Here is a 15598-nt window from a genome sequence, read left to right as displayed (position 1 = left end):
AATCCTGGGCCAGAGCCGCCAGAGCCGCCCGCCAGCCCGGAGCCGCCAGAGCCGCCCACCAGACTGGTGAGTCCTGTGCCTGCGCCCAGGGCCAGGCCTCCTTCCTATCTCCCCAGCCTGGTGAATCCTGGGTCAGTGCCGCCAGAGCCGCCAGGGACCCCCGCCAGCCAGGCGCAGCCAGGGACGCCCGCCAGCCGGGTGCAACCAGGGTCGCCCGCCTGCCGGGCGCAGCCATCCGGGCGCAGCCGGGCGCAGCCATCGCCGCCCGCCAGCCGGGCACAACCAGGGTCGCCCGCCAGCCGGGCGCAGCCATCGCCGCCCGCCAGCCGGGCGCAGTCAGGGTCACCCACTAGACCTACGGCGCGGCCAGGTGCGCCACCTAAGAGGACGACGCCAAGGGTGGAGCAGAGGCCACATCCCGCACCTGAGCCGCCGCCGTAAGAAGGCCCACCCGGACCCTCCCCTTCCTTTGGGGGGGTACTGTAACGCCCTGGCCATAGAGAGGGGTTTTTTGTTCTTTATTTTGGTTAGGCCAGGGTGTTACATTGGGTGGGCGTTCTATGATCCTTTCTCTATGTTTTTGTATTTCTTTGTTTTGGGCCGTGTGTGGCTCCCAATCAGGCACAGCTGAAGCTCGTTGTTGCTGATTGGGAGTCACACATAAGGAGCATGTTTTTCCTTTGGGTTTTGGGTAATTGTTTCTGTTTTGAGTATTTTCCTAACAGGACTGTTTGCTGTCGTTTTTGTTCATTTTTGTAGTGTTCTCTTGTTTTTTGAATTAAAATTCTAATGATGAACACATCCTCTGCTGCACCTTGGTCTCTCTCTCACGACAGCCCTTACACCCTTTTCCTTCCATCCTTCTTTAGAATCAGAACCAGACCATTACCATTTTACCAAAGCAGAAATGTGTTTGCTCCATGTGGCATCATGGCTTGCTCAGGTCAGAGAAACAACAGAGACATTGGTTGAAGAGAGGGTTTGTGCAGCCAGCGTGGCTCACCCCAGAGAGGAAAACAAAGACACATTTGCCGGAGAATGAGAGAGAGAGACAGAGAGAGACAGAGAGAGAGGGACATCCCAGCTAACAACAAACATTCCCACTACTTTAGAGAACGTTCCCTTAAGAGTCTCATTAGGCCATTACCTAACGTTTTCATAGGAACGTTCCAGAGATGTGCAAGGACTGTTTCCAAGAGACCACTCTCTTAATGTCAAACCTGATTACCATAGTCTTAGAATATTCAATATTAATATTCTAGACACATTTCATTGGAATGTTGCAAGAATATTCCGGTGTCCAGTTTTCTGAGGAATATTCCATCAGCGTCACACCAAACATACACAGAACATAGTTGCCATGTTCTATGAATATAACATATTCATGTTCTAGACACGTTTCATGTGACGTTGCAAGATCAGTAATAATCCTCTTTGCAGGGATGGCTTGAAAAACAAACACTTGAGAGCAGCTGATTTCTCATGGCCGCAGAAGGGCCGGTTGGTACAAATTGAGCTGCCTGGTCCTATCAGCTTAAAGGTCATGAACGCTTGATTGCTGTGTTGAGAGAAGGAGAGGAAGAAAGAGGCAGAAAGAGGAGAGAGAGAGAGACAGAGAGAGAGAGAGAGAGAGAGAGAGGGGGGCTGGCAAGAGAAAGAGGGGGGGGGGAGAGAGCAGAAAGAGTTTCACAAAAAAATTAGGACTGATCTAACAGCTGCTGGTGTGGTGCCTGTGGCATTTGGCAAATTGACCTGCTGTACAAGCTATAAAGCTGGAGTAAACAGTCATGGTGCCGGGCCAATTACCCCACAAGAAAAAGGGTTCCATCCCAAATGGAACCCTATTCCCTACATAGTGCACTACTTTTGCCCAGAGTGTATGCCATTTGGGGCGCAGAAGGGATTTAAATATGCCAGTCCCCTGACACTGTAGAACAGGGAAACTAACTGTCTCGGTGCCAAACACATGGACGACAAATTAACTGGCTCTGGCTCCATGTCTTGTTTTCAGTCGTGAGAAAGTGAAAACAGCCACAGCTCAGTCGCTCAATACCTCTAGGCCCTGCTTTATGCTGAGGTCATTCAAACACAAAGGACTGGGCTTTTTTTACTGTCTTTCCCAGACTAAATAAAATATGGTGTGTACATTAATCAGATATGCCAGGCCAAGCAGAATGTCGCACTTTTTTGTTGAAGTGAGATATTTTTTCATTTTTTAAATATATATATATCTACACCAGTGGAGACAGATTCATCAGTGGGTGACGACGGGGTCTGGTAGTTAGACAGGTTCCATGATGAGTGGGAAGTGGGCATCTCCCATGATCTGTAGCCTATACTTGGCATACACAGTAGGCTACAACAAGGGCTACCCATAATGCACCAGACCAGAAAGCACCTACACACAATGGCAATTTATTCCATCTGACCAATGGAAAAGACCCATTGAGCTAAAACCAGGGAGGGAGAGGAGGCGGAACACTCCTGCTAGCGTGGACTGTGGTCCGTTTCACTACAGACTACAGTCCATACTATATAGTGCACTATATAGGGAATAGGGTGCCAGTTGGTACACAGGCCTGGTCCTGACCTCAGGCTTGGCCAGTCACAGCAGGGGACTGGAGGTACGTACCAGAGGAGGCTGGTGGGAGGACGGGCTCGTTGTAATGGCTGAAATGGAACGGTATCAAACACACGAGCCTGTCCTCCTATAGCTCCTCCCACCAGCCTCCTCTGGTACATACAGTATCACCCTCTGTAAGTAGCTTTACCTCTTGATCCCCTGTTACAGTGTTAGGGGTCATACTGTTACTGTTTAGCATGTCTGATCTGTGGGATTATACATAGGACCTTAGGCCAGTAGGTCCATAGCCCATCAAATCCAAAACAATGAGGATTTACTATGGAAAGTGTCAGGTACAGTACAGTACAGAGCAATACCCAGACAGAGAGGCCCATGTTAGGGTAGTATGACCCTGAAGAAGGCACAGTGATGCCCGAAACGTTGGTGTTTTTTTTACCCAAGAAATTACTAGGAGGTTATATATATGGAGTGTGCGACTCTCTTTGTTTTGATAGCTTACAGTTTAACTAGATACTAAGCTAAACAAGATACCGAGATAATCTATTGCATTGTTTGTCAGCAGCAAAATGTGTGTGTGAATGTGTGTGTGTGTGTTCCTGGTATATGGGACTACTCAGTAGGAAGTACTGGCAGTACTATTGATATTCCATTAAGCCTCTTCATTGATTTCTGAATGCACACTACTGGACATTACAACTTTACTGTCCCCTGGAAAGCGTCGTTTCTGAGAAGGCACGCTGTAAAACATTACTGATACAGATTGGATGTGCTAGGAAGTAGTTTGTCCACATGAATGTACACTACACAACATTATTTAAATGACCTTTTGAAGACAGGACAATCAATTCATGGTTAGATGAACCAATCCCAGGGAGGGATACTGAATGAGAAGAGGAAACAACAAACATCATTGTTATCTGGGACGTTCAGATCCTGTTCATATGCTAATGAGGATAGCTTTGATCGTGGGTGCGTCCCAAATAGCACCCTATGCACTATATAATGCACTACTACTATTGGCCCTGGTCAAAAGTACTTCACTATATAGGGCGCCATTTAGGAGGTGGTACATGTGTTTTATATACACAGGAACATTCATGCATAAACTCTTTCAGTCAGTATTATGCTGTGACCTACTTATGGTTTCTACCGTGGTACAGTACACTCCTACATCACTGATCCTATTTGAATGGACCTGTTGTTATTCTACCAGAGCTAGCAGAGCAGTTAGAAACACTATATATACACAATTCAAAATCACTCGCACATCTGAGCATATCTTTTTTGCAGGTGCATGGTAACAGTTGAATAAAATGAGAAAAAAGAAGAAATCTGCACACCGCTCCTGATAGTATCACTGATCTTTAATAAGATTTTGTAAATATACACTATATATACACTATATATACACAAAAGTATGTGGCCACCTCTTGAAATTAGTGGATTCAGCTATTTCAGCCACACCCATTACTGACAGGTGTATAAAATTGAGCACATGACCATGCAATCTCCGTAGACAAAAATTGGCAGTAGAATGGCTTTACTGAAGAGGCTCCCGAGTGGTGCAGTGATCTAAGGCACTGCATCTTGGTGCTAGAGGCGTCACTACAGACCCTGGTTCAATTCCAGGCTGTATCAGAACCGGCCATGATTGTGAGTCCCATAGGGCGGCGCACAATTGGCCCAGCGGCGTTAGGGTTTGGCCGGGGTAGGCCGTCATTGGAAATAAGGTGTTTTAAACTGACTTGTCTTTTTAAATAAAGGTTCAATAAAAAAATAAAAGAGCTCAGTGACTTTCAACGTGGCACCGTCATAGGATGCCACCTTACCAACAAGTCAGTTTGTCAAATTTCTGCCCTCCTAGAGCTGCCCCAGTCAACTGTAAGCGCTGCTACTGTGAAGTGGAAACGTCTAGGAGCAACAATGGCTCAGCCGCAAAGTGGTAGACCACACAAGCTCACAGAACGGGACTGCCGAGTACTAAAGCAGCTAGTGCGTAAAAATTGTCTGTCCTTGGTTGCAACACTCACTGCCAAGTTCCAAACTACCTCTGGAAGCAACGTCAGCACAATAACTGTTGGCCAGGAGCTTCATGAAGGGGGTTTCCATGGCCGAGCAGCCGCACACAGTGTGATTAATCACACTTCACCATCTGGCAGTTCGTCGGAAGAATATGGGTTTGGCGGATGCCAGGAGAACTGTACCTGCCCGAATGCATAGTGCCAACTGTAAAGTTTGGAGGGGGAGGAATAGTGGTCTGGGGCTGTTTTTCATGGTTCGGGCTAGGCCCCTTAGTTCCAGTGAAGGGAAATGTTAACGCTACATCATACAACGATATTCTAGACGATTCTGTGCTTCCAACTTTGTGGCAACAGTTTGAGGAAGGCCCTTTCCTGTTTTAGCATGACAATGTCCCTGTGCAGAAAGCGAGGTCCATAGAGAAATGGTTTGTCGAGATAGGTGTGGAAGAACTTGACTGGCCTGCAGAGAGCCCTGACCTCAACCCCATTGAACACCTTTGGGATGAACTGGAACGCCAACTGCAAACCAGGTCTAATCGACCAACATCAGTGCCCGACCTCACTAATGCTCTCGTGGCTGAATGGAAGCAAGTCCCCACAGCAATGTTCCAACATCTAGTAGAAAGCCTTCCCAAAAGAGTGGAAGCTGTTATTGCAGCAAAGGGTGGACCAACTCCATATTAATGCCCATGATTTTGGAATGAGATGTTCGACGAGCAGGTGTCCACATACTTTTGGTAAGGTAGTGTACCTTGTCCAGCACTACGGACAGATTCAATAACATGAGACATACATGGAACCATGGAAGATGTAGTGATCACAGCCAGAACAGTGTAGTTTTGAATCGGTTAAATAGAACAGAGGCCATTTTAGAACTATCAATTCATCATAAATACATCGGTATGATACACAAACTGCCTCTTTGCACTGAAAACAAATACATTGTACATCTAAATATTTCTCCAAAGTGGTAATATAAAAAAAACTGAGGCATACCTTACATGCAAAGAGTTTATTTATGAATAATCTGCAATGTTATACAACACTAGCACACTCTGACTGTATGTATGCTCCTTTTTAATGATCATAACATGAATACAGACAAACATGTGGCTCCAAAAACAGAGTTCCCTTTTTACAATACTCAAAAAAATACCTTGCTTTCATTTTAAATATGTGGCGTACATTTTTGGAAATAAAATATGCATTATATGAAATATAACAGCTGCTTATTGGGTAGACTATAGTACCAAATCCGATTATATGCAAATACCTTTCTCTCCATAACACCTTCTTACGTATTACATGCAATAACAAAAAGAAAATGGATGCCTGTATGCGCGTACAAAAAAAAGCTGTACAGACTTTGTATGAAAATAGAAAACATCACAGCAAGATATGCAACGATAGTATCTATGTTACAAATAGCTTGCAGTACAAAAGGTCTATGAGAATGACCATTTAACGATAGTCCACCTGGAACCTAGCCTAGAGTTACAGGGCAAAGGGTTGGTAGTGTCAACCATAGAATTACAATGATTAGAAGTAGAATCATACTTAGAACTTGAATAATTCTAATTCTATGGTGTCAACATTATCCTGTGCTTGATATCAGGGCTATAGTATTACAAACTCAAAGCTCAAACTGACTTCCTGCTTACGCAACAGCCAACCGTACCGCATAAGTTCAATCCCGGGGTAAAGATAATAGCAGTATGTTTGTAGCAAGCGGGGAAAAATAACATATTGAAGTCTTTATACATGGAAACCTGTTTTGGTTCAGAATTAGGCCTAGATCTTTCAACCAGTACTGGTTCATGACACACACTGCCTTGCATATAGTCTAATGTGATATGCAAGTCAGTTATTTGAGCAATAACATAAATGTGTATAACAATTACAATGAAATCCTTAGTGAAGAGCATGTAAACATATGAATTGCTATGCTTTGCCAGCTTACAAGGCGTTTGATATGTTGAATGTTTACATTTATCCGGTTAATGAATTAACATTTTATATATCAAAGATATAGTTTTGATTTCCATAACATACATTTCATTATTATTGCCAAAATAACACAAAATGGTCTTATCCATATACAATTAACGATGAATTACAACACATCCAGTTGAAATAAGAAAATGAGCTTAGTCATTAAAGTACACATACTGTATGTGTTAAACATAAAGAAACATTTGGTACGCCTCAAAATGGCAGCATATCCCCTATATCCCTCCAACTCAACTCTGGACCTTGAAGCCAGTTCCGCTGCATTTTTTCATTGTTCCCTTCTAATCAGGGACTGATTTAGACCTGGGACACCAGGTGGGTGCAATTAATAATCAGGTAGAACATAAGACCAGCCGGCTCCTGACCTCATAGGGTAAGAGTTGAGTACCCCTGCCCTATATAGTCCACTCATTTTGACTAGGGTCAATAGGGCTCTGGTCAAAAGCAGTGCACTATATAGGGCATAGGGTGCTATTTGGGACTTAACCTACCACAGAAACAGAAGTGTGTAAAAGGCACACTGAGATCCTTACATGTCTATCTATTGTTCATTGCAAAAAAGCACTTTTGAAAAAATTTGATATATTCACGTGATATCTCCAAAATGGATTTATGTGAGCAAATGAAACTGCACGGTTAAATATAAACCTCTTACATTTGAAAATATACTTAAAATATACTTCTTTTTTGTACAGTATGAGGATTGATTAACAAAAATAAATACATTTTGTGAAATGAAATGCTGCTGCGATTGCTGATGCTGAAAGAACAAAATCTGACCCCTGACACAGTCCCGACACAGTCCCGACACACCATGGCACTAGAAATTAAACGAAACGGTCCTCGCATTCACCCGAGGAACACCTCCAACGGTGAACCACCAGCAACTCAGACAGTTGACACAGGACCAGTGACGTTAGTTAACAGTGCCACCTCTGGTGCTCTCAGTACCAAATGGTAGAGATTTAACGCAACAATTTGTAATGAGATCAATGTCTTGGGCCCCATCTCAAATGTAGGTGTCTAGGGGGCAGTTTGGAATTGGGCCTTACAGGACACAGGCTCTCGGCTGCTCTCTCAAAGCAGCCCCAAGAGAAGCTCTGTTTAACAACAGTATTGCTCTGAGTGACACTATAGTCAAACACCACAGTGTTTTATATCTAGCCTAATCCCAGATCTGTTTGTGCCGTCATGCCAACTGTCAAACCAATGACCATAGGAGTTGGCAGGACAGCAAAAACAAATCCGGGACCAGGCTATTCTCAATCTGATCCAGCCTCATATAGAATTACATTCTCAGGCCTCACGGCCAAGCCACACACACAATAACAGAGAACAGGAAAGATGTATCCATTGGTAATAACATCTCAAGAGTCTAGCTTTCAAAATCGGATTCTTCTTCGACATTTAAGTTCTCAACACAGGTAAGAAAATATACAGTTCAGCAACAAACCTCACAAAAGTATGTTGGAATAAAACCTTAAACCTCTATAATTATTATTTACATTTGGTGTGTGCGTAAGTAACACTGATTGTAATGCGAGACGTTTGTCTTTTTGTGGTTTCATCTCATAGTAACGGTTTGTGTTTGAAAAGCAGAAGCACTTCTTTACATTCATATTCCAACATCAGGCCTCTAGGAAGGAACCACAGTGCTGTTGTATTGGGATTTGGGAGACAGTTGATGACAGACATGCAATTCCAAGAAAACCCAGCTGACGTCCCAAATGGCACCCTATTTACTATACAGTGTACTACTTTTTACCAGAGCCCTAAGGGCCCTAGTCAAAAGTAGGACACTAATGACTGGAAGCGTCTGGAAGGAGAGGAGGATGGTGAAGAGGAGGAAGAGGAGGGTAAGTAGAAGTATGAAGGCCAGAGGACTGATGGGTCCAGGTGGTTCTCTTGTTTGGCAGTCGAGAGGCCATTGGAGCACCAGGAATCAGACAGACATTATAGACTGTTGCGTAAACAATGCTTGTATTGGTGAAAAGGGGGCACAGTGGTTGGGGGGGGGGTCATGGGGTGAGATGAAGTTTGTGTCCTAATTCTCTATATAGTGCACTACTTTTGAGTTCCGGTCAAAAGAAGTGCACTATATGGAGAATAGGGTGCTATTTGGGAGACACACAAAGGCATTGACTGAAAAGTTGACGGACGGATGGGCGGACGGAGCGGTGACCAAAGCCAATTCCCCCCAGATGTTGAAGGTATTGATAGAGGTCGAGGTTACACTCTCTCCACTCGACTAGGATCATAGGATTCTGAGGAGTAAAAGAAAGGACACCAATCATAATCCAGTCAGAGAGTCACGATGATGATTCCATTAGCTAAAGGTTCATTCACACACAGCAATGAGAACACAGAGAAATCCAAGTCTGGGTGCCAGTCTGTTTGTGCTATCATGCCAACTCTTGGTCACTCGTTGCAATGCCAAACTGGCAAGAACACAAACAGATCTGGGACCAGGCTAGGAAAAGCCATCTCATCTAAAACAACTTGTTTCAGTGAGTCACAGTGGTCTCTGAGGACTCCCAGCTCACACACACACACACACACACACACACACACACACACACACACACACACACACACACACACACACACACACACACGCTAAACCAACCCAATAAAAAGTTCTATCATACAGCTGGAATAACTGCTAGTTTCTGGAGTGGTTTTATGGCCAGGTTCTCCCACAGTTATGCTATAAAAACACCCTATTGTCCACTTAGGTCAAACTGCCACTTAACCAACCAGAGCAAAGTTTGCATCCCTATTAGTTCATCTGAGAATGTTCTTAGTGTGTTTTCCAGCAGTATTCGTCTTTAGAATGTATTAAAACCAATTCTAAATGAAACTTCTATCACTCATATGCTAGGAAAATAGCTCCCTCTGGTGGCACACATGCCAAAACAAAACTCCCTTCCACTAATGAACGAGGCTGAAGGAAATGCACATCTTTCAAGATCAAACAAAATATATTTACCTGTGCCTATTGTACAATGACGTGTTTAAAGCACTTTGAACTGTAGTATGAAAAGTGTTTTAAAATGGTTCTTATTTAAGGCATGCATGTGTCCATGTTCCTACCGTACCCGAGAGCATCTCGTCATCCTCCAGGGTGGGAGAGGAGCCACAGGAAGACACACTGAAGCTCAGGGGGAGGGTGATCTCTCTCTTGACCACAGTGCCGCTACGAGGTTTAGGGATGGGCTTGGGGAGGAGAGGAGGCTTCATAGGTCTGGAGACCGGCTCTGGCCTAACCTCCTGTTGGACATCTGGCTTTTCACTCCTCTCCACCTCCTGCCCCTCTCTTTTCTCATCTGGCTCTACCACCTCCTCCTCCTCCACCTCCTGCCCCTCTCTTGTCTTCTCCTCTCTTTTCATCTTTCGCTCTTTCTCCTCGTCCTTCTTCCCCTTTATTTTGACTTCTTCTTTCTCCTCCTCCTCCTCCTGCACAACCTCTGGCTCCTTCCGCTCATCTTCTCTCTCATCTGCCCTGTCTATCTCTTCCCCCTCCGCCTTGGACTCCATCCTCAACTCCTCCATCTCTCTCTTCTCCTCTGCCTGCCTCATCCCTTCCCCTGGGTTTGCGTCGTTCTCTCGCTCTGCCTCTACCACTACCACGGTCTCTTGTTCTGGTTCTGCCTCTCCTAAACTCCTGACACGGATGCAGGAGACGGAGAACGGCTCATCCACGTGGGCCATGCTCTCCGTGCAGCCAGGTGACATGGAGGGGGACGAGGAGAGCCTGGGGGAGGCACCACCACTACCGTGTCCCTTCTTTCCTTGCCTCTCCACACCCCCTCCCACACTCAGCACGCTGAGGGCTAGCTCCTCGTCTCGGGTCACGGGCAGAGACAGGGGCAGACTACTGGGAGGGAACTCCGGTAGCTCCAGCACCATGGAGGGGTGGCTCTGGCTCTCTCCACCTCCTCCAGCATGTCTGTCTTCATATACTGATAGGCTGTCATCCTTACTGGATCCTCCTCCTTTCTCCTCTCCCAAGGTAACCACGGATACCTCTACCTCCATCACTTGCTCGTACTGTCTTCTGACATGCTGTGTCTCCGTGTCTCTGTCCGGACTGTGCTCCTGGGTTTCTTCTTTGTGTTGTCTCTGATTCTCTGTGTTGTTTCTATGCTCCTGCTCCTGCTCTTTCTGTTCGACCAGGCCCAGTGATTCCACAGCCTGTGCTCCTTCTGGATGGAGTTCTGGTGTCTCTCCCCCAGTTTTTGTGTCGTATTGGTTCTGCTGCTCTCTGTAAGGGCTGTGCACCTGTGTTTCACCTATGCCAGTCTCTCCCTCCTCCTCATTCTCCTCCACCACCTGCAGTGACTCCTCCTCTCTCTCCTGGACCCGGCCCTGCAGTGAATCCGGGGCTACGTCTATCCCCAGTATCCTGGCTGCTCTCTGCTCCATCGTCTCGTTCTCAGGGATCCCCTTGGCACACTTCACCTCATATAGATTACTCAGGTCCTCCGTGGGCCTGGTGTTCGCCTTCTCCTTGATCAGCAGGGTCTCCAGGTGTCTATCTGCCAACGTCGCCTCGTTACGCCAACTCAGAGGATCGGAGCTGACGCTGTATCTGTAGTCGCCATCCTTGAAGGCGAGCGCTGCCTCCCGGGTCAGCCTGCCGGGTCGTGGTGACCCCCGCGACCCTTCACCTCTTGGCGACCTGCTGTTTTCACTCCGTGCCCTGCGGATGTTCAGATTGGGCTCATGGCCTCTGAATCTGGCTGGCACGATGGGCACATTATCCGTCTTTACCTTCCTTTCCTCTTCCACTACTTTAGTGGGGCCCAGCTCGTCCTTATTACTGCCCTCACGGATGTGCGCAACCTCAACCTGGCTGCTTTTGGCTAGAGATGGTTTCTCTCCGCTCTCCCATAATAGCTGTACATTCTGACATAGTTCCTCGTGGTCTAACGATGTGAGCGGTGTGAATGGGGGGCCACAGTGCTGGTCCTGCTCTCCGAGACCCCCAGGGGCCTCAGTGTAGACAGTGAGCCCCACGTCCCTCAGTAGAGACTCCTTGGCGACGTCCTGCTCCTGCCTGTAGGTAAGCCTGGGGTTATAGGTTTCCCTGTGATCACCCTGTTCATTGTGGAGTTTGTAGTCTCTGAAGCCAGTGGGCACCAGGTCCTCTCTCAGTGGTCTGGGGATGCTGGTCCTGTTCTGGGGCTGGGGCCTGGAGAAGGCACTCCTCACCTCCCTATATTCTGGGTCTATAGAGGAACCAGGGCCCCAGCTGTCTAGTCTGGGCCTGATGGTAGGGATGTTGTTGTTGGGCTTGTTATTCAGGCGCTGGTCTGGAAGGCTAACTGTCTCCCTCTCAGAATCCAGAGGGGCTATGGGCTGATGTTGATGTAGTGCGTCTTCTCCGCTCAGCTCCATGATGTTCCTGTATACCTCGTCCAGGTCGTCTATACACTGGTCCACACTGGGTCTCCTGGGCTGGACCTTCTGGTTCTTCTGGACCTGGTCTAGTTCTACGCCTGCAGCCTTGTTGAAACACTCCAGCTCCTCGATGGCGTCCCACGGCCGCCGGCTCACCGGCTTCAGCAGGAACTGACCAAACGCCACCTGGCCCTGGCTGTTAGCGTTGACATCGTTTGGGGGTTTGGTAGTGGTGTTGGAGGTGGTGGTAGTAGCACCAGTCTTCCTGATTGTGGATGTATGTTGGTCTCTCTCCTCCCCAGATCCAGAGGGTGGAGGCTGGGGTGGGAGTGATGGAAGTGAGAGGGGCTGGGCCGGGCTGATACTGAGGCGGGAGAAGGCGCTGTTGCTGGACGGGTGGAGATTCTTCTGGCCTTTCATGGGGTAGCCCACGCCGTAGGAGGTGGACACGGAGCTGCAGTCGGTGCCCACGCCGCTGTCTGTGGTTGTGTCTGAGGCCGGGTGGCCTGGCTCCTGACCCCCCTGTCCTCCAGGCTGACCTGTCCCCCCTGTACTCCCAGGAACCTTCACGGGGGAGCTGGTCTGGGTTTCCTGGTTCCTGTACTGGTCCCCGGGCCAGGAGCCGGCATAGCACAGCTCCTTGTCAGCACTGGCCTGGAGTGACCAGGCATCTACTATCTCCTTCCTCAGAGGACCCTTCCTGGTGCTTCTCATAGAACTGAAGCTGATGGTGTGGGAGGGGGGTTTGAGACCCATGTCTGATAACGACTTGCTACGGAGGCTTTGACTGTTGTCTGATTGGACCACAGTGTTTTGGTTGTCTTCTGTGGCGAAGACGCTCACGATTGGCAGACTACTTGGCAGACTGGCAGGCATCTTCTCGTTATTGTTCTGGTCTGCTGTGGAGACTGAGTCTTTATTGATTTGTTGTTGCTGCATGTGGATGGGGACAGACACCAGGCAGAATATGGTCTCACTGTGAGACTTCCTCTTAGAGTTTCTGTTGTTGTGGTCTACCCCTGAGTCTCCTGGAACAATTTTCTTCACCTGCGTGATGGTTGTTTCTGAGAATCCTTGGTCTGAGCTGGAGCTAAGAAGCACCGACGAGGCCAGGGGGGGCTGGAAGGCAGAGAAACCACCTACGTTGTTTTTGGGATTATACCTGTTACAGTTTTGGTCAGTTGCTGCTGGGAAGTTATCTAGTGAGTCAGTCTCTTTGTGCAAATCGCTGTGCTGCTGCTTCCACCGGTTATTCTTATTTTCATAGTCGCTAGAAGACTTCGGCGTTGTCGGACTGGCTGAATCTGACGTGCTGGCAAGTGGCGGCGGGGCCCCCGTGGAGGCGGGGGACAGGAAGGCACTGTCATCAGACGAGTGGTCTGACACGGTGACACTGGGAAGCTCAGAGGATGTGGAGTTACGGATGTGGCGGCTGTTGTCGGTGTCCGTCATGGAGTTTCCTCCGCCGCCTAGAGACGAGCTTCCTCCCCCGGAAATTTGTCGAACACGTGGGTCGTGGACGTACTGGATGCCAGGACCCAGGCCCGGCTGGTGCTGCTGCTCGCTGTAGCCAGGGTAGAGCTGCTTCCGGTGGGGCACGCTCCTCTCTCGGAGGGGCTCTCTCTGAGGCTCCGGCCAGGACCCTCCTCCACCGGTGTGTCTGCTACTGAACCAGGGGTCCGGGGTCCCACGCATCTGTTGCTGCTGGAACACCTGGTGGTACCTGATAATAACAAATGATAATGAATTTAACTTCTACATTGTGTGTTACATTAATGTTCATTTGGTCATTTAGCAGATGCTTCTCTACAACAGAATGTAATCTCAAAGCGCTTCAAAAGCAAAGTAAACAAGCAATATAAAATCACGAGTAAGGCTTGCTACAACAACTTTTACCTGTAGTTCACTGGGACCTCTCCATAGCCCCGGTGACCTCCATGGCCCCCTCTCATAAGCGGAGCTCTCTTGGGGGGATACGATGGGGGAGGGATATAACCCGGAGGATCCGTGCCGGACCCTCCATCCTGTGAATAATAGTCCAGCCTGGGGTCACCCATCCTGGGGTGGGGGAGGGGGGTTCTGTCCCTGGCCTGGGGCTGTGGGGTTGATGCTGCTGCTGGGTCTCCTGACAGCGTCTCAGAACTCCCCCGGGTCTGCTGGTGCACCTCGTAGGACGGAGGCCGCAGGGGACGGCTGAACCGGGTCTTTGGTACCAGAGAGGCCTGGCTAAGCTGGCTGGCCATACTAGCCTGACTGGAGGGTCTGCTGTCATTCTCAGACCACCTGTCCCTGTCCACTGTCCCGGCCTGGTTGTGGTTATATCTGTTGTAAGGGTCGTGATGGGACCCTGGGTGGCCGTTGACCTTCCTGTACACGTCCTGCCCAGACCCAACAGACCCAGACATGGCCACGTATTGCAGGCTGTCCGGCGGCAGCATTCGGGGCAGAGACTGGGACTTCCCTTTGTTCCTGGGTCCAATTACAACCACAGCGCCATCCGGTGTCCGGAGGTGGCGCTGCTGCAGTTGCTGCTGCTCCTGAGCCCGAGCCCAACTATCGCCCTCGCTGTCCGAGAGCTGGCGGGCAAAGCTGACCACGGCAGGTCGCCACTCGTCCGTGCCCAGGCTCTGACACTTCCTCTCCACGGCAGCCGTCGTCCACTGCTGCAGCGCTGCCTCTCTCTGCTTGGAGCGGGACTGGGCCTGGGACTGGACTGCCCAACGCTGCCTCTCCCGCTGTTGCCGCTGATCCTCTGGGGGCACCTAGACAGACAGAGGACCACAATGGAAAGCAGTCTTTGGATAGGTCTCAAATGACAACCGAGTCCCTATGTAGTGCCATACCTTTGACCAGGGCCTATGGGGAATAGGGTGCCATTTGGAACACGCATTGCTGTGTCATCCTCAGTGGTTTTACTTATCATTACACTATGTCTTTTAAAAAAGGTCAAATAAACAAATCACAGATTTAAATCACCTCCTGTCTCTGTGGCTGCTGCAGCCCCTCTGTCCTATAGCCTCCTCCTCCTCCTCGAGGTTCTCTGAAGTCAGCGTAATCCAGGAGAACACTGAAGTCCTGGCCTCTCCTCCTCCAGTAGGACACGTCTCGGTGGCCCCTGGACTGTGAATACACTCCTCTGGGCCCCTCACAGAACCTAGAACACAGAGAAGACAACACAGTATTAGAACCTAGAACACACAGTATTAGAACCTAGAACACAGTATTAGAACATAGAACACCGTAAAATAACCTAAAACACAAAGAACGCACAGTATTAGAACCTAGAACACACAGAACACAGTATTAGAACATAGAACACCGTAAAATAACCTAAAACACAAAGAACGCACAGTATTAGTAACTAGAGCACTCATACAGTGCCGTCAGAAAGTGTTCAGACCTCTTGACCTTTTCCACATTTTGTTACTTTACAGCCTTATTCTAAAATTGATTAAATTGTTTCCCCCTCATCAATCTACAGGCTATACCCCATAATGACAAAGCAAAAACAGGTTTTTAGAAATGTTTGCTAAAATTATAAAAAATAAATAATTGAAATATTTACAGAGATTGCAGCATC

The 15598-nt window shown here is 48.2% G+C and overlaps 1 protein-coding gene across 4 annotated transcripts in view; it reads right to left on the bottom strand.

Annotated features, from left to right (window-relative positions):
- Window positions 1–5602: 5602 nt before the first annotated feature.
- The window catches only part of jcada (junctional cadherin 5 associated a), a 34020-nt gene continuing 24024 nt past the window's right edge, over window positions 5603–15598 (bottom strand). For all 4 annotated transcript variants that reach the window (XM_029699488.1, XM_029699499.1, XM_029699515.1 and 1 more), the window contains 4 exons: window positions 14995–15172; window positions 13915–14780; window positions 9714–13741; window positions 5603–8879 (listed from right to left, as the gene is read on the bottom strand). In XM_029699488.1, coding sequence (XP_029555348.1) covers window positions 8845–8879; window positions 9714–13741; window positions 13915–14780; window positions 14995–15172 — 5107 coding nt within the window. In that variant the 3' untranslated portion in view covers window positions 5603–8844. The remainder of the gene's footprint in view (window positions 8880–9713; window positions 13742–13914; window positions 14781–14994; window positions 15173–15598) is intronic.

The sequence above is a fragment of the Salmo trutta genome, chromosome 2 (assembly GCF_901001165.1).
Source record: "Salmo trutta chromosome 2, fSalTru1.1, whole genome shotgun sequence".
Taxonomy (NCBI): Eukaryota; Metazoa; Chordata; class Actinopteri; order Salmoniformes; family Salmonidae; genus Salmo; species Salmo trutta.
This window is presented reverse-complemented; position numbering and strand designations above follow the sequence as displayed.